This window comes from Myotis nattereri (assembly GCF_964212035.1).
Source record: "Myotis nattereri genome assembly, chromosome: 7".
NCBI lineage: Eukaryota > Metazoa > Chordata > Mammalia > Chiroptera > Vespertilionidae > Myotis > Myotis nattereri.
This window is the reverse complement of record NC_138082.1, coordinates 14,181,580-14,201,328: the sequence shown is the minus strand read 5'-3', so window position 1 is coordinate 14,201,328 and position 19,749 is coordinate 14,181,580. Positions and strand designations below refer to the sequence as shown.

The 19,749-nt window shown below is 45.1% G+C and overlaps 1 protein-coding gene across 4 annotated transcripts in view; it reads left to right on the top strand.

Moving 5' to 3' along the window:
• KLF7 (KLF transcription factor 7) overlaps positions 1–5,539 on the top strand; it is a gene marked incomplete at both ends in the record, with an annotated part of 92,285 nt that extends 86,746 nt beyond the window's left edge. For 2 of the 4 annotated variants that reach the window (XM_081096212.1, XM_081096211.1), the window contains one exon: positions 3,333–5,539. In XM_081096212.1, coding sequence (XP_080952338.1) covers positions 3,333–3,384 — 52 coding nt within the window. The remainder of the gene's footprint in view (positions 1–3,332) is intronic. The other 2 variants (XM_081096210.1, XM_081096213.1) reach the window with 2 other exon arrangements.
• Between the last annotated feature and the right edge of the window lie 14,210 nt (positions 5,540–19,749).

Sequence of the window (19,749 nt, the reverse complement as noted above, 5' to 3'; positions counted from 1 at the left end):
GTTTATTTCTCTCTAGCCCTGGCCATTGATAAAGAAGTTGCATCGATGGGGATTCTTTGTCCACAGTCCCTTGAAGAAGAGCATTACCTCCACTTAGTGAGCTGTCAGATATGGTCTAAGAGACTCGCACGCGCGCGCACACACACACACACACACACACATCCCTGAAGGGTGGCGAGGCTGTTGCTGGTCCTTGACGATTGAGATTGCACATTATGGATTGCCATCATCCTTGGAAATGGGCAGAGAGTGTTTCTGTCTTCAAGTCAACTGGCTTACTGTGAAATTTACAACTGTGTAGCCGTTGACATATCCAGATTAAATCTGATTGTGTGATTTATGTGAGAAATCACTCAGACCCACTAGATATTTCAGGGAAGGATCTGTCAGAGATGGGCCGTCTCGTTGCTTTATTTTCTTCATCAAAATATAGGATGGCTTCTGGAGCTAGAAATGTTCGAAGCAGATGGTGCACGCTCTGGGACATGGTATTTGGGAGAGACTGTGAACAGCCCAAAGTCCTGCGGCCCTGACAGTCGCCCGCACATTTTCAACGGTGTCGGAAATGAGGGGCTGGACCCGCGCTGGTGTCTCAGGACGGGCAGCACCTTGCCTTTCCATCTCAGGGATTGTGCTAAGAATAGAGCAGGTCTGGGCGGTGGCATCAGGAAGTGGAGTGGTCCCAGAGCAGGTGAAAGGAAAGCCTGGGGTGACCGGGGAGTCTTCTTTAGAAGACTTCTACCTTCAGAAACAGAGGGCATCTGTAGCCCTTCACATGACACGGGGTCCTGTTGGCACCACGGGGTGTATGAGCATGAGAAACCTACTTCTTGCCTCTTCTACTTGGAGCAATCAGACCACCTTACTTAGAAGCTAAGCTAGGATTGGGGTTTCCTTTTCTGAAAGCATGGACCATGTATACTTTGATGTATAAGCTAGAATAAAACAGACATGTGTTTGTTTGTTTTGCTAACATTTAAAATTGCTGGATGCCATTAAAAAAATTCTGTATTTCTGGCTTTGTCTGGAAAAATCAAACGATGTGCCCATAATATCCTGGAGCCGAGTAGTAATCAGTACCCACTGGCACTGGCCATGTGATCACTAATTCCACCAAGTTCCCACCACTCCCTGTGGTCTCCCAACAGGAAGGCAGACCGTCCATGGACATGGATCATCTCCCCTGCTCTGTTGTCTGCTCTCACAGAAAGCAGTCTTTCCTCGCCTTGTCCAAAGTGGAGTCAGATAGGGCTGTTTCTTACACTGGACCCACTGCCCGCATTCACTTTACCTGCCTGACCCCCGAAGACGTTGGGTTTTGTGACCTCTGGCTTCAGGTTTGGGTTGGGGGAGAAAGCAAGGGAGCAGCTCTGCCATTTCCTTACCATTGGACTGAGCCATGCAGCCCACTGAGTGCCCGGCTGCTAGAGCAGTGATGGCGAACCTTTTGAGCTCGGCGTGTCAGCATTTTGAAAAACCCCAACTTAACTCTGGTGTCGTGTCACATATAGAAATTTTTTGATATTTGAAACCATAGTAAAACAAAGACTTATATTTTTGATATTTATTTTATATCTTTAAATACGATTTAACAAAGAAAAATCAACCAAAAAAAAAAAATGAGTTCGCGTGTCACCTCTGACACGCGTGTCATAGGTTCGCCATCACTGGACTAGAGGATGGATCTTGTCTCAGCCCATAGCATTCGGCTGCCGATGGCGGTGAAAGTTCTCTGCTTCCGCGAGTCACGATAGGCAGGCCATGCTGACTCAGCACAGACATAATCCAGGGAGACTGCGCCAGGGTAGCATCTCCAAGATCTCGGGCAGTGGAGAGGAGGCATTTTGATTGTTGAATCAGCCCACTTATGGACGGTAAGAAATTACCAGCCCATATCTCGCTCTTTGGTGCCCTAGAGGGTTGCTGTTGGCTTACTGCTCTCCTGCCCATCGTGTGCCTTTTTCATGAGCAAGAGAAACGACCATAGGGGTTCAACTGGTTCTCTGTAATAAACAAATTTCAGTCCTTAAGGACCTTCTTATTTAAGGTCATCTGCCTGCTATATACTCGGAAATACCCTCTGGGGTTCTATTACCCTTAGAGTTATTTGATTCTGCATTTCTCGATGCTGAGTTTATCTGTTACCCTTTACTGTTCCTATGAGGAGTAGGTATAAGTTAACAAATATAAATTAATCACAAGTAAGTAGCTTGCTGGTATATTGCATTTAAATAAAACCTCAATGGTGAGGAACCTAGTCTAATGCTAAGTATCATGTGCTTCTTAGAATTTGAGCAAATAATGATGCTAGTTTGATTCTGGTGGGGTGCAATTACATTTCATATTAGGTTAAAGATCTGTTGTTGTTTTTTTTCCGCTTTTTTTTCCTGAAAGAAATGGAAGGCTTTTACATATATTGCTAGATACCTAGCACAGAGTAGGCGATTGGTAAAGGCAGAATAAAAGTCCAGAACATCATATGCATTACTGAACAGTTACTTCCAATGAAGTGGTGTATCAATAATACTATTTTCCTCCAAGTTCCCAGGATATAGAAAGGAAAGGAAAGAGGTTTTGTCCACTGCCTAGTCCTCTCCTTCACTTCTTACCTTCTCAGAGCCCCGTGTCTCCCTTTTAAACAGGCAGATTGCTTTGTCTCTGCTTTGTTTCTTTCTCACACGTTGTTTCCAAAGCATTTGCATATTCATTTCTTTTTTAATGATGACAATTATGCCTAGCTGGCATGGCTCAGTGTTTGAGTGCTGACCTATGAACCAGGAGGCCATGGTTCAATTCCCAGTCAGGGCACATGCCTGGGTTGCAGGCTCGATCCCCAATGTGGGGTGGGCAGGAGGCAGCCAATCAATGATTCTTTCTCATCATTGATGTTTCTATCTCCCTTTCCCTCTCCCTTTCTCTCTGAAATACAAATATATTTTTTAAAAAATTTTAAATAACGACAGTTACAGTAATAATAGTTAACATTCATTGAGATCTTACTACATGCCGGGCAATAGTTTAAGCACTTTACATAGATGGTCTCACTTAATTCTTAGAACCAAGCTATGAGGTGAGTGCCATAATGATCACTATTATACGGAGGAGTAATTAAGGCCCAGAGATGTTAAGGTGCTCAGAGTTACACAACTTTTGGGTGAGCTGGGATTTGAACCCAAGCAATCTGACCCATGAGCTCACCTTCCTAACACACTGCCTTGTTTCTCAAAAAAAAAAAAAATAGAGTTAGGGTTAATCATTTTCTAAGGGGTGATGGAAGTTGAGTTCCTTACCTAGACCTCTCTAATATCCTTGTTCTTGTTTATATTTCTTAGGTGTTTTTCCAGGTCGGACCATCTTGCCCTCCACATGAAGAGACATATCTAAAAAAACCTAAAGGCCAGAGTTGCCACGACGTCGGCCGTTGTCTGAAGGAAACGCCATGGGGCAGGGGGCTGGACTTCAGGCGGGGCCCCATGGCCTCGCAGAAGAAAGTTCTCACTTCTACACCTCTGTGTACACACACACACAGTCACACACTTACACACACGCTGTCACGCACAGACCCCCCCACACACTCACTATCATGCACTCAGCTATATTTAAAATATATACGGCTATTCTTCATGCCTTGCCCTAGCCAGACGATAGAAGAAAACGAAGAAGAAGGAAACCAGGTGAACTCAGCAAGGCAGACTGGCTGCTCACTTCAGCACGATTGGAATTATTTCCTCTGTGGCCAATGGAAAGCAAAGCAAATGGAGGTGACGTTTCTGCAGGTGGACAGCCAGCCGTAAGAGGGGCTTATCTCTAACTTGCTTCTCAGTGCAACTTGATAGGAGAACACAACGTCTTAAAGTTGCATATGTGTAGCACTGTTTCTTTTTAAATAGTTGGGGGAAAATGACCTAGAAAACCAAATTGCAGTTTGGTAGCCAAAATTAACTCTTGGTTTATTTGTCCTTTGTGTGTGAAAAGTCCTACTATTCCGTGCGTCCGACTTCCTCAAAGAACTGTTGATCAGTTTTGGTTCTTCTTAGCACCACTGAGATCTTTCCAGTCGATACCAACGGCCTTAGCGGCGACAGACTCTGGAATACACCTTACACCTTTCTGGCCTGCATTTCTCTAGACTTCACTCTTAAGGGAGGAGTTTTCTTTTCTTACTTTTTGACTCTTGCACACCATATGCACTAGGGATTCTGGAAACTTCTAGCATGACTGCAAAGTGGCCAAGAGAATAAAGTCCTTGATGATAAATCACAGTCTATCCCTTGAGCCTCACCTATTGCCAGTGCTAGATTTTTTTCTTTTTAATCTCTCTGTTTTTGCTAATGAAAACTTGAAAAGCTTATTTGGAAGCTTAAATGTTTTATCTTTTCTCCATGGACTAAACCTCACCAGGACTCTCTCTCAGCACCTGGATGTCCAGCTCTCAAAGCAGCCAATCAGATGGGACATCACGGTTCTCTCATCCCCTTGAGGCATCATGACCTCAGCTCGTAGTGGTCAACCCCGTGCTGTGTGTCATTGCTGCCCTGTATCCAGTTTCATAGATGTTGCTAGTCTCAAAGGGCAGCTGCATATTGAACCTAACTCTGGGTTATGACCTGACAAAAAGCCAAAAATATCACTCTTTCCACGAGTGGGGAAAGTGGAAGATGCCTCCCAAGTCTAGTGACTTCAAAAACATCATCTATCTTCCTCTCTCATGCCCACTGAGCTCATGTTACTCCACTGGTTAAAACACACAGTTCAGAAATGCCGTTGTGGGAATGAAGGGTGGACATTTAAGGAAAGGGTTGAGATGTTTCTCTAACCGTCTGTGTAAAAGGAGAGACATATTTCTAATTTATTTTCTGGCTAGGCCCTTCATGACTTGTGACCTAGAGCACCCAGGATCAACAGAGGCCTCACGTTTACTCTGCAAACTGACTCCGAAGGGGTTACATTCCTTACTTTTCATCCCCCACACACATCCAATATCGGTCTCTATCTACCCGCATTCTTAGCTAGCTGGCACTGGCCTCAACTCCAAAGACTGCCTTTAGGACCATTACATGGCCTATGCAAGCAAGCGGGGTGGTTATTAGGACAGATTGTATATTTTGTATATTCTGGGACCATCCCTTCAAGACACGTCTAAAAAAACAAAAATGGCACTTGGTCCACACATGGTTGCTGCTCCTTCATACCAGCTGGCACCCCCCCGCCCTCCTTTGACTGTTTGACTCGTTGACTGTTAAAATGCCACCCCATACCTATTTGGGATGCAAAACTGAAGTCTTTAAAAGGAAATAATAATATAAGAAACACAAATACATTTATGACATCAACCTTCAAGATCCTTGGCATTTGGTTTCTCAGCTTTCTGCAACCTTTGGTTTCACTGAAATGTTGAATCTACTCATCTGAGGGTAAAGGAGTCTCCTTGTCACAGAGGTTATAGCTGCCAATTGGACACATGGGCATTCTGAGGTCTGGCCCTTAACCTTTACTTTCTCCTTTTCCTTTTTTCAATTTAGACCAAAAAAAACCCCACAACAACAACAAAAAATAAATAAAAACCCACAACAAAATAATGACAATAAAAAGACCACCCTAAAACACACACACACAAAATCTGCCCATTTGCCAGAGGCAATTATGTATATGTTAGTTGAAGGGTATTTTTTAAAAAATCAGTTTTATTCCAAAGATTTAAAACTAGACATGACTTAAAAACAATTTCTGGAGCACTGCTTGCTGACAATCTCGTAGTTCTCTACTGCATTTGAGTGCATTTTGTGGCCAGTCCATCGGGGCGTGCCATGGGGTTATATTTGAATGTGTGGTGCATCCTTTCTGGATGAAGGATGGAGGGGGGGGGGGCCTTGAACCTCGGCTGTATTAAACTGTCGCGCCTCCAGTCAGTGTACTAGATGAAACTTTAGACACCCCAGATTGTGTTGGTTCACTGGTCTCCCTTCCCATAGTAGCCTCTAGCAGGAATGTACACACACACACACTGGTGATGGCGTTGGCCGTGGCTGCCACCATTTACAAATGTTCTTTCCCCAGCGGGAGCTGTTCTGGCCTCTCGAAATGCTATTATTAAGGGTTTAGAGTATTTAATTTTTGAACCGACCAATGCAAGGCTTTCTTAAAAAGAAAGTTAAAGAATGCAAAAGAGTAATCATTGCTTGTTTGCTCCCTGTTGTCATCTGCGGTCTGGAAAAGACCTTATTTGAATGTGGCGGAACAAAGGCCCTTTGGTCCTCATCAGTGTCTGAACTGTTCTGGAATTCCTCTCTCTCTCTTGTATCAGTGAGGTCCTTTGTAATCTGCCCCTGACCTTTCTCAGAGCAGGGGCTGCTGAACCGTGATGGTCGGGCTTGCTTGCTTGCTTGCTTCAGAGTCATCTGTTGACTGTGAGAATTGGCCTGAGAATTTGGTGGGTGCTAAGGGTATGGCTTGGAAACTGTTCTCTAGCGGCACTGACACCTATGAATGATAACCAGTCCTGTCCACGGGAGCGGGGTACAGCCCCAATCATTTGGAAGCGGATTTGTGATACAATGCCCATCATCTCCAGAATGGCAGAGATGGTTGGTGAAGAGCCTGCTGGAGTGAGTAGGCTTTCCAAGAAGTGGCCTGAAAATGTTTTGCTCCCAAAAGGACAGGTTGTTTAAAAACAGTGCTTGAATGGACATTTGAAACACATCAGACTGCTTTCTCACTTCCATTGTTACCTCCTGACATTCCAGGGGATCCCAGATTGGAAAGGAGAAACGGGGCGTGGTGTTTCCTGTGATTGTCCCGAGAGCACACTTAGTCCAGGGTTCAGAGTTCGATGTAGAGAACAGCAGTGTTTCTAAGCCACTGACAAATTTTGGTAATTTTCTTTATTTCAAGTTGTGCTTCTGTCTCCTACCACCCGGCTGTAAGTCAAAGACGTGGAAACCTGAAATGATATGCTGCTCCTAGCTACTGGCCTCCTGCCCCACTAACGGTTAATCTGCCCAACTTAACGCCTGGTGGTGATGACTATTACGTTTGGATGTTCGGATTCCATGACAAAGCTGCATTTTATAAAAAGATCGGAGACCCCAAAATGAACTCCGTGCTCACCCTTTCCTTCTCTCTACGTGCTTTCCCTTGCAAAGCCCTTCAAATCCCCACCTTCTCCCCTCCTGCACCTCTTGTGCCCTTTTTACATCTTTGATCGCCTGATTCTAACAGGGTAAAAAGACAGCCAACCTCACGCATGATAGCAGAACTGATTCCTATGTTTTAAAAAATCTTCTTTGAATCTAGAAGCCAGAGAAGATTTTTTAAGGACTTTAGTTTGGGATAAGCTTCCAGATGAGCCATGTCTATTTGCATCAGAGGGGACATGGGACTTTCAGGGCGACTCACCCAGGGCCCGCGAGCGTTCTGCCCCACTCCTGAATTCTATGGCAAAGTTAAAAAAAAAAAAAAAGGAACTTGAATGGCAAGAACAAGAAAACCTAGTGATTAGTTTTATTGGTTCAAAATAGTTTCCTCTATGGAAGGCACTTCGTAAAAGAGAAAATACTGTGCAAAGTGCTTTTGTCTTCTCTGTTGCGGAAGTTGGTTTTAGGAGAAGGAAGAAGGGAGGGGAAAGTCAGAGAGATGCAACTTACTTAATTACAAAAATCAGGTTCATTGTTTCTTTTTAAAAAATCTTAGGAGGGCCAGCACATCTGGTCACTTTTGCACCCAGATCTTTGCCAAAGTGAAAATTCATTAAGTAGACCTGGTTGCGGGAGTGTTACCTGGCATCTTCCGGAAGTGACCACCTGCCAAGTGTGGGGTGGGGCAGGAGAGAATTTGCATTCTGGGTCTGGATTAAATTTCGGTAAACATGGTGATGTCTCAGTTTGAAAACGAGAGGGCCTGAGTCAGTGCCTCTCTGATGGCCTGCTTTCCTCAGTGAGAATCATTGGGAATACTTGAGATGAAACAAAAAAAAGTGTCCAAGGAAGCAAAAACTGCTTCTTAGTGTGAGATCCCATGACCAACTGCCTGAGGCTTCAGGGTTTTCTCTTGCTTTGAACACTTTCTCTTAAACCTCCTCTGTGGGTACCTAATAGATCCCAGAAAGGGCGATGATAAAGCTGCAATTAACTGTTGTGCGCACCCTTCCAATCTAGTACTGTATTCTTCAGGTGTTTTCCATTTAAGTACAAGTCCTCGGGAAGCAGGTATCCAACATGGAGAGAGAAATCCTAGGCCATCGCTTCACAAATATCCCAAACAAGATACTCTTTTCAAACAGGGCTCCCTCTAAGGGTCATGAGGGAAGGTCGATCTATTCTTTGTTGGGGACTGTTTATACAATTTTTTTCAACTGTGAGCTTTGAAATCGTCAATTGCTTTGACTCCAGCTTCTGTCTACTGCCATAAAATGGACCCCACGTCAGAGTAATGAGGGTGGTATGTCTGCACACACCTGGATGTGTGCACACGTACCTATTGTACCTTCGCAGAAGGAAAACAGGCTACTGACGTTGAAGAGGAGTAGCCACCAGTGCCTAATATCTTTCTGGGGGGATGGATGCTTATAATTGCCAGTATATTGAAACCACACTGGGAGTTCCACATAAAGGGGAAGGGCTGAGGGTGGGGAGAGGGGACCTTTTCATCCTAGGCCTTCGGACCAGACAGAATAAGTTCTGCAAATGTAGGTCCTCCGAGGCTTTTGGGCTCATTGGCTGGTTCTCAACCTTTTTTTTTTCTCCCCCAGCATGCATTTCCTGTACTCAGACTTAAGTTTCTTATCTTCCACTTCTGCTTCATTCCAGGGAGGAAAAGTACACCTGTTATGGCCAAGATCTCCTTGCTAACACAGAGGCAAAAATAAATGTTTCATGTTTTTGGAGCCTCCCCTTCCTTTCCACAAATCTCCCCAAACTCCTTCTCTCTCGTCATCCCCTCCCTACTCCCACCATTCGACTTCCCAGCCACCACCATTTTTCTTTCAAATCTCTATTATCCTCTCAACAGTTGGCTTGAAAATATTTATTTTTGCACTATACATTTTCTTTTTGCCAGATGTGTCTAACAAGTGTGTTTGGAGAGACCTACTCCCAGCTCCTCCCCTCCCCCACCTCCCCGGTCACATTCTCTCAGGCCTTCTCTGGTATTTATAATATATCACAGAAGTACCCAGTCTTATAGCCCTCGGTTATGCCTTTTTTTGACATTTTATTTTTTTTAAGCTTTTTATATATATATAAATATAAATATATTACTTTGTCGAGTTTTTTTGCTGTACAAAAGTCTTAAGATTTAAAACTATTATTTGTATTATATGATGGTGGTATGTTAATGTTACAAAATTATTAATGAAGAAAAAATTTATTTTTGTTACTGGTCTGTTTCATAATTCTTTTTTAAATTGGTATATTGTAAGATATCTATGCAAAAAATGTTATGTGACGCATTTTTATTTAAGAATGTAATATGTGTAATAAACAGTAGAATGTGTTTGGCCTTGGAATGCCTTACTCTATTTCTCCCTAGCTTATTTAATTGGGAAAGAAAAATCCTCAGAGACACAAATGGGTCCTTATATATCTCATGAGAATTTTCTTTCTCAGAGAGAGAAAGGGAAGGCAAAAGACCATATGAGGTCGTTTTTCTTTGTTTGGGAGGTTTTGTGTGTGTGTGTGTGGGGTGGGGTATGTATTTTATGGTTTCAATGAGGTGGCTCAGTGCCAGATAGGATGGAACACTGAAGACGGTTTATTTCTTCGAGGGGAGGAAAGGAGCATATTGTTGGAGGTTATGAAAAGCAATATTTTAGAGCGAGGTGGGTTATGGGATGTTATTTGTTTAGGGGGTTAGAGGAGGCTTATTGAAAGCAGTTTATTTCGTGAGCGAGGGTAAAGTTTGTTCTGGGATAGTGTTGAGTGGAAGTATATTTGGAAAGGATGACAAAGCCATTCGTGGAGGAGCGAAGAAGGGCACAGGTGAGGCAATACTTTAGGTGAGAGGTGGGAGGAGTCCATTTACAGGAGGTAGTTGGTAGCCAAGTGGGGAAGAGCTGACTAATCAGAGGCAGAGGAATTTGGGTGCCTATCCACAGTACAGAAAGTTATGTCCAAATATAAGCTGTCTCAAAACACTGAGAAGAGGAGGAGGAAAGGTGTAGGGAAAATGCTCAGAACTGAAAGACCACGGACTGAAATCTCTTCCACAAGTAATTTCCAGGAAAGAACATCAAAGTAAGGAGGACAGTGGGGAGTCTACCTGGTGTTATCCCAGCATCCCTTGCAGGGTGATTCCCCAAGAAAAGGTGCATCATTCACTGGAAACAATAACCACATCTGTCATTTTCATGGGACACAGCACTACTCAAGCTTTCTTATCACACTTTAGACTTATGGGAAAGGGTACCATGGTGAATCACTTCTCTCCTCCGTCAAATGAATCTGACCAGCTTTGCAATAGATTTTTACGTGCAAGACTGGCTGCAGCGGCTGAGCGTCTGCATTGGTACAGTCATGTCTGGGAACAGGGCAGCAGGTGTAAGGCGTGTTGCAGTGGGTTTGTCACGGGAGCTGCGGGTTTGTGTTCTCACCCTAATGAAATGTAAGGTGAAGAGAACAGTGGATGCCACAGGGGCCAGGAAAATGGTTTTGAAAATTGTAAACCTCAGCTGTCACATCTTTCAAGCAGGTAAGTGAGCAGGTAAGGGCAACCCAAGATTAACTGATAAGAAACTACGGGATCCGGTGGGAAAGACTGTGGGCCTGGAGTTTGTAGTCTTGCATACTGGTCCCTGGTCATTTCGTAGATCCATGACTAGATGAGTGATGGAACCATCTCAAAACCAAAGTTGTTTGCCTAGAAATTTCTTTGCATGAGAAAGTATAAGACAACTTCGTGGCATTGCTTAGCACAAAGCTTATTATTCTGTAAAAGTAAGCCTGACTGGTAAAAGGATGTCAAATTGGACATGGTAGGAGGAGGAGGACAGCCTGTATTGTGCTGAAATGTTCCTATTTGGAATACGGAAACAAGATGGTTTATATAGGTGAGTACTCTATTTTAGATGACTGAAGCTTTCATATTGAGAAACATCTTTTACTTAAAATATACCTAAAATAAGTTACCCACTTCCCAGCCTTTTTGAGCATCCATTTTTGCAATATAATATGAGTCCAAGCTGTGAGGTTGCTTGACCCCACGCTACACGACGTCACGCTTCATACTGAGGGGCTGTACTGTCTTTGCAGTAGGGAATAGGGAATAGGGAATAGGGAAAGCGCTTTCCCCTATTTAGAAGTTGCAAGTTCTGTGTGTCACCTTCTAACAATACTTTTCTCCTCATCGACTAGCAGATATCAGAGAATCAAGCTCAGTAAGTTGTATAAAAATAACTATAATTTGAACTTAACAAGCAGTAATCTGAAAGTGTAACCTGGCGATTCTAGGGGAGTGAAGTGTACAAACCTTGAGACAGCTGTAATCTGAGGTCGCCTATCCAATTGGGAATTCCGGGCTAATGGAAAGGAATCTCACAAAAAGCAGGGCTCAGTGGGATTGATAAATAATTTAGTACATCTAGCTCATCTTCCACTTATGATGCTAGGGTTAGAAGAGGAGATGGGTACAACTTTTCCCTGAGACAATAATTTGAGGTGACTGGTAGGTGATGGTTTCCGGGGTTGTCCATGATGAGCCAAAAATTTACCATTCCTTCTTCAACATTAACCATCTTATCTGAACTCTTAGAAACTATCAATCCTGACTGGCTTGAAAATAACCTATTTTTTTAAAAAAAAATTCTGTCTGATCACAATATAGTTACACATACCAACACACTATTGAAAAAGAATGAAATGACACAAAGATGGTTACAAAAGGGTGGGAGAACAAGATTTGTGTTTGTGGAGAATTTGTCACTTCACCCTGCATTTGAGCTGCCCAACAAGACTGCACAGTAATGACCCATTTGCTGTCACTGATAGAGAAACAGGGGTTTAAAGAAAGCATGTGACTTTGGGGAGGCCCAGAGGAAATAGTAAGTGGTAGAGCTCACCCATAGGTCCCCTGACTCCCAATCTAGTGCACCTTCCTCTGTTCCTCACTGCTTCTGGGAGGTTAACCAGGAGCTAACTCAATGCTTATGTGTGTCTAGCCATGACATCACCATTGGCCACACCAACTTAATTTCTCCGTCTCCTCTTCATTACTCACAGAAGGTAACCTATAATATAGATAAGTCATCACATGCTAGAATTAGAGGGGACCTTGGAGATTCCCTTCACTGCCAACATTGTACCGAAGGAAACTGAAGCTCAGAGAGGTTGCAACTTGCCCAAGATCATACAGCACATCCTCTTTGTAATAGGAGTCAACCAAGGGTTGTTGATATGCAGATATGATCTACTAGTCTGGGTGAGTTTCTTAAACTTTAGTCACTTAAGCAGAACCTTCAAAATTCTTGCAATGTCCTTGTATCATTATTTTAAAAACATTTTTCTTTAAATTGACCCACTTAAAATGTACCCTGTGTTAGCTTTGTCCAAAGCAAAAATATTCCTAAAACCGCTCTTTTGACTGTTTTTCCTTTACATATAATGGAAAATTAATATATGACTCACAATAAAGATGCTTGTCTTTGTATTACATTAAAAGACTCAATTACTACTGGTGTTACGGGAGAGGCACTGCTCTGTGCCATTCGCTAAAAATCTATTCTGTGCCATTTCTCTTTAGCTAATTATTTAGTCCATATGATGCTCCTTGGAGCACATTTCAAATTGAATTTTAAACTAAGTGCATGTGAAAATTTAATAAAGACTGATTTGATGACTGGGAAGTTACTTAAAGGACCCAGAGGTCTCTCAGGAGGAAGAAGGTAATGTGGCCATAAGTGAAGCGAGCATGCATCCTCTGCCTGGCCTTCCCATCCTTGGGACAACCATCTTCCCTCAGGGAAAGGCACTCCCAGTGGGTGGGCTTCTGGCCAAGTCGTGGCATTATTCTGGGAATTGAGCCCTGACCATTAGGCTGCAACATTTTTTTTCCTCATGTCCCCCAATCAATGGTCAATGCCTAGACACAAATGCTATAAAAATGCATTTCATATACTATAAAATGGCTTCAAAATGTGCTCACTTTTATGACATGTTTCCTGAGATCCGCAGGCCACCCCCTAGACATGCACACATACATACGTACATCTCAACCCCAAGGTGTTTTTCCAGCCAGCTTTCAGGCACCTGATACGCTACCATTAAATATTTCTTTGTAGCTTAAAGGCTTCCCTATTTTAACACTACAACTGGCCAAGAAGAGGTAACCGTTTATGTTTTATTCATCATGTGTACTATCATGTGAATCATTTTATTCTATCATTTCACAAGAAAGGGCTTTAGTACAAGGAGGATGGGAGATGTGGGATTATGGATAGGGAAAAAATATAGAAGCAGGTGGCCAACTTTGGGACAGGAGGTGGGGAGGGCTAAGCAGCCAGGCAGGCAGCTCTTTGCTCATTACTGTAGAGACACAAGCTATCAAATGACTTCATAAAGGCACTGAAGCAATATTTTGTTGCCAACAAAGTCTTCTATGTGATCAAAAGGGTGGTCTCCAGAAACCTGGGTCTGCAGAGGTTATCACAGGAAACAGCTGCTAGTATACGGGCAGCCTCTAGTTAGAGAATCATGGTGGATCTCTAGTTACAGGCCTGATTCTGTTCCTGAAGCAACAGCTTCCGGGGTCCTGGTCCTGCGAGAGGCACATCAAGGTTCCTTCATAAAGATGGGAGTGGACATGTGTCCCTGGGGGAGTATTTAAAGGAACATTATTTGTGGACTCTCATATCAGACACAAAGCAATGATGATATATTTTCTGCAGCTACACAATAGGCTGTGTTCTTGGGATTGTCTGCAGACTGTTCTGAGATATACATGGGCTGGGATTATGGGATTGCTAGTCAAGGACCCCAGGCTACCAGAAATAAACACCCTGATCTTATTTCCATGTCCAGGTGGACTCATGGAGAGACCAGACCAGAAGATTTGCCTTACTTGAAATCATAAATGAACTCAGTGTCGACTTTGTTACGAAGTCATTTTTCACCCCCACTTAGAAATACCTATTTATCTTCTAATGTACATAGAATATGATGAGAATATTAATAAATGGTCAAAATCTGAATCTTAAGTTTGGTCCTGGGAACTTTTTTTAAAAAATATATTTTTATTGATTTCAGAGAAGAAGAGAGGTAGAAACATCAATGATGTGAGAGACTCATTGATTGGCTGCCTTCTGCTCGCCCCCTACTGGGGAGTGAGCCCACAACCCCAGGCATGTGCCCTTAACAGGAATCAAACCAGGGACTCTTCAGTCCGCAGGCCGACGGTCTATCCACTGAGCCAAACCAGCTAGGGTGGTTCTGGGAACTTTTTACACCTTTCTGTTCTCAGTCGTTTTTTTTTGTTGTTTTCATTTTTCTTCCCATTTACACTCTTTTTTCTTTCCTTTCTCCCTTCCTGCCTCCTGATATCTGCAAAAAACACTGCAAGGAACTGGCTCCAAAGCCCATGTTGGACTTTCCTCCCAGGTGTTGCCTCAGTGACCTGCCCCAGGTGCTCCTTCCTCCTCTCCGCCTCCTCTATACCTTTAAATGTCACTGTCTCCCAGTTGGAGGGTGTCCATTTTTCAACATTATTTAAAATGGTGCTGCTAAGAGAATGGTTTTGGTTGTTTCCCTGGTTTTCTTAGGTACAGTTAGAAACAGAAAACAGCAGGTGACGGGCAGGTTCCCAGCACAGCCTTGTGTGTTAAACACTGTCATATGCCAGGCATGAGTGGTCAGTCACTGGGATGTGCATGTCATGTATGATGTGTCAGCCACATACATACCCATATGAATGTTTCTTGCCAAGACCCATAAGCAATAATAAAATAACTACTTGGTGAATCATATTCCCAGGTAACATGTGAGATCTCAAATATAAATGTTCTCTCTCAGCTCACAGTCCTGTCCATCACAATACAGGTGGGTTTTGGTTTATGCATCATAATCATCACCCAAATTGACAGTGACTTCCGTTTACATGCATGCAGTGTGGAGTGTTTCTCAGGGTGCGGACCAGCGACCACATGCATCAGAATCACTGAGTTCTTTTTAAAACTGCAGTTTTCTGAGTCTCATTCTTTGGGAGTAAGAACTAGACGTCTGCACTTAGCAGGTTCTCTTGGGGGCATTTTCAGAGCACCCTATAGTATGAGAAACACTCATACATAAAACAAAGTAACATTTTAAAATGCAAATAAGTGTTCTCTGATTTTTACTCTGTAAAAGTGTGGATTCTCAGATGTGCTTATGATCTGCTCAGAGTGTGGAATGTCAGACTGCTTTTGTGTGGGATCTGTCACAATGTGAACTGCTCTATCACCAGTTCCTACAGGAGGTAGCTGGCCAGTGAAGTCCCAGGAATTCTCTTTGCAAAGTGTGCTGACATTAACCTTCCCTGAGTATGTGTGTGTGTGTGTGTGTGTGTGTGTGTGTGTGTGTATACTAGAGGCCCGGGGCACAAAAATTTGTGCACTCAGGGGGGTCCCTCAGCCCAGCCTGTGCCTTCTCGCAGTCTGGGACCCCTTGGGGGATGACCACCTGCTGGCTAGGCCCACTCCCCAGGGGATTTGGCCTAAGCTGGCAGTCAGACATCCCTCTGGCAGCCTAGCAGCCCTCGGGGGATGTCCACTTGCCAGCGAGGAGCAGGCCTAAGCTGCAGTTAGACATCCTTAGCGCTGCTGAGGAGGCAGGAGAGGCTCCCACCACCATCACTGTATTGGCAGCCATCAGCCTGGCTTGTGGCTGAGCAGAGCTCCCCCTATGGGAGCTCACTGACCACCAGGGGGCAGCTCCTGCATTGAGCATCTGCCCCCTGGTGGTCAGTGTGTGTCATAGTGACCAGTCATTCCTAGTCGTTCTGCTGTTAGGGTCAATTTGCATATTACCCTTTTATTATAAAGGATAGAGGCCTGGTACATGGGTGGGGGTCGGCTGGTTTGCCCTGAAAGGTGTCCCGGATCAGGGTGGAGGTCCTGCTGGAGTGCCTGGCCAGCCTGGGTGAGTGGCTGATGGCTGTTTTCAGGCTGGGGGTCCCCACTGGGGTGCCTGGCCAGTCTGGGTGAGGGGCTGATGGCTGTTTGCAGGCTGGCCACAGCCTCCAGCCACCCAAGCTCCCAGTGGAGGCTGGCTGGAAGCAGGTATCTGGGATTTATTTATCTTCTATAATTGAAACTTTGTTGCCTTGAGCGGAGGCCACAGCTGGCCAGGGCAGGTGGGAAGTTTGGCTTCCTCCATCACCGGGGCAACCAAGCCTCCTGCTTGCTCCAGCTCCATGGCTGCCGGCCGCCATCTTGGTTGGGTTAATTTGCATATAGTCTCTCTGATAGGCTGGTGGGCGTGGCTTGGGGTGTAGTGGAGGTGCAGTCAATTTGCATGTTTCTTTTTTTAAAAAATATATTTTATTGATTTTTTACAGAGAGGAAGGGAGAGGGCTAGAGAGTTAGAAGCATTGATAAGAGAGAAACATCGATCAGCTGCCTCCTGCACACCCCCTACTGGGGATGTGCCTGCAACCAAGGTACATGCCATTGACCAGAATTGAACCCAGGACTCTTCAGTCCACAGGCCGACACTCTAGCCCAGGGGTGGGCAAACTTTTTGACTCGAGGGCCACAATGGGTTCTTAAACTGGACCGGAGGGCCGGAACAAAAGCATGGATGGAGTGTTTGTGTAAACTAATATAAATTCAAAGTAAACATCATTACATATAAGGGTATGGTCTTTTTTTTTTTTTTTAGTTTTATTCATTTCAAATGGGCCGGATCCGGCCCGCAGGCTGTAGTTTGCCCACGGCTGCTCTAGCCACTGAACCAAACCGGTCAGGGCTTGCATGTTTCTCTTTTATTAGATTAGATACACACACACACACACACACACACACACACACACACACACACTAGAGGCCTGATGCATGAAAATTGTGCACTCCGGAGAGGTCCCTCAGCCCAGATTGCGCCCTCTTGCAGTCTGGGACCCCTTGCTCCTTACCGCTCGGCTCGTTGCACCTTAGCACTGCCGTGGAGGTGGGAGAGGCTCCGCCAATGCCGCTGTGCTCGCCAGCCGTGAACCCGGCTTCTGGTTGAGCAACGCTCCCCTGTGGGAGTGCACTGACCACCAGGGGGCAGCTCCTGCATTGAGAATCTGCCCCCTGGTGGTCAGTGTGCATCATAGCAGCCAGTCGTTCCACTGTTTGGTCAATTTGCATATTAGCCTTTTATTATATAGGATATATATACATATATATATAAGATATATATATATATACATATATAATATTTAATATATTTATATTGATTTCAGAGAGGAAGGAATAGGGGGAGAGGCATCAATGATGAGAAAGAATAATTGATCAGCTGCTTCCTGCACGCCCCCTACTGGGGATCGAGCCTGCAACTGGGCATGTGTCCTGGCCAGGAATTGAACCATGACTTCCTCGTTCATAGATCAATGCTCAACCACTGAGCCACACCAGCCAGGCTGGGTGTTTTTTAAGAAAAGACTGCTGGTGGGAACTCTTTGGGGCAGTGAGTTTTGCTTGTTTTTTTGTTTTTTGTTTTTTTATTCAGTCCATTTATTTGGCCTTGGTGGCTCATACCCTGTGCTGAGATGACCTCTGGCTGAGGCCCTACCCTGGGCATAGACATGCCAGTCTGTTACGGAGCCTGAAGGACATCCCCACTCTGGGTCCAGCCCTTGGCTTCAGAAATGCCAAGGACCCCCTCTCAGTGTCAATTCCTATTTGTTTTTGCCAACCCTTGCCCCCTTCCTCACTGCCCCCTTCATGCCACTGCAGTTCATCTTTGAAGCAAAAGTTACCTGGGACTAAGAACCTGGAGGACCACAAATGAGTGTGCTGTCTGTCAACAAAGCCCTTTGAGCAAAGCCCCGTTTTATGCCTAGATCTTACCATAAAATCCACATGGCAGTGGATAATATGGCCTTTTCTATAGTCTGAAAAAGCGACTCTAAAATATGGCCCGTGGAAGACCCCGCAGGGAAACAGGCACAAAGGAGGAATCTTCACACCGATTGTGCAAGCTCATCTTGAACCTGTCCGGGTACAGATTCCTGCTTATCTCCTTTCCTCTGACCCGCAGCACCGCGAGATGAGGGGGTGGCTCAGGGAACAGGAAGGGAATGGCCATAAATCTGAGCTAATTTGGAAAGGGGAGGATGAAGCAGATACTCAGCAATCAATAGGGGGACGTCCTGCTTTGTGGTCACTGTTGACGCTCTGTGGCTGGAATGTAATCCTGCTGCATCAGAACCTGAGCGGTTCGAGGTGAACTGGGGTCACCTAATGCCTCCTGGTGTCCTGGCTGCATCGCCCCTCCACGCACAGGAGGCCAAATCCCTGCAGCAACTAGAGGAATGGTGGGTGGTGATTCTCTCCGTCCCCTTTAGCTTTCATTGCTTCATGCTTCCCAAGAAAGAGAGGGAAAATGACCGGTGGCCCTTTCCTGAGCTCCTGCTTGCAGGACGGGACGTACAAATGCCACTTAGCATTTCCTTCTGTGCCTGAAAGGGCTGCTGGGGGAGTGCATGAGGAAAGGAAAGCTCAGTGAGAACAGGGACTAGATTGTTCCCTCCCTGGCCAAGCTCATGGGGGGAAAAGCAAAGCATGTGTTATCTTGTCATGGGAAGGAGAGGGTATAACAAATGCTTTGACTGAATAGCAAGTTCACTAATTGATTATTAATGACTACACAGCCCTAAATGTCTGGAATTTGGTGTAGATTCAATGTAATTTGACATTTGCCAACCGTTATTAAATCTCTTTGATGATCTCCCGTGCAGCGGGCGAGGAGCAGCTGATTGGCTGTTGGGGATGGAAGCGAGGCTGGCTGGGCCTGGAGTCCATGGGGTGTCTGGAAGGCAGCCATGGTCTCCCACCCCCCACACCCCCCCCCCTGCTCCCCAGGTCCCCTCCCTGGGCAGTCCTGACGGTTTGGTCCTCTTCCTGGTTTCTGCAGGCTCTCTTCTCCAAGTCGTGTTTCCCTTCCAGCACCAATCCACCTGCCCCTCTGAAAGCAAAACACAACCTTGGCTCTCTTGGTTCCTCAGGGGAGAACTCCCTGAGTCTGAGTCTAATCTCAGGCCTTGAGAAAATAGGCATGCTGTTCACACGCTTTCCAAGCCTGGGACTCCTGGCCTTTGCTTTGGGCTTAGGGAAGGGAAGACCCTGGAGAGAGCAGCTCCATGCATGCCCCCCAGCCCCTCTGTTTTTCCTCCTCTCCTGCAGTCACCCCAATTGTGTGCCCCCCACTCCTTGCCCAGCTCAGATTCTCCTTAATTGTGCAATCGCCAGAGAGGCTGCGGGTGGGGTGTGTGGGGTGTGGGGAGTGTTTCCCGGGTTCAATTCTGTTCTTTCTCCAGAGACCTCATCCCCGAAAAAAGTTAATGGATATGTTTTCAGAAAACATAACCCCGGTGGAAATGTTTGCCATTTTCTTTGTTAAGTGTTATTTTTTCCATATTAGAGGTCTGATTTCCTGCAATTCTTGGAGAGTACCGGGAGGAAGAAGGGGCAGGAAGCTCGGCACAGAGGGGAGCGGTGATTAAGCGCTCACTCATGTCCGGCCTGTTCCTTCAGCTGCGGGAAAGCCTTGTGAGGGGTTCCTGCATCGGTTATTTTTGTGCAGAAAGAAC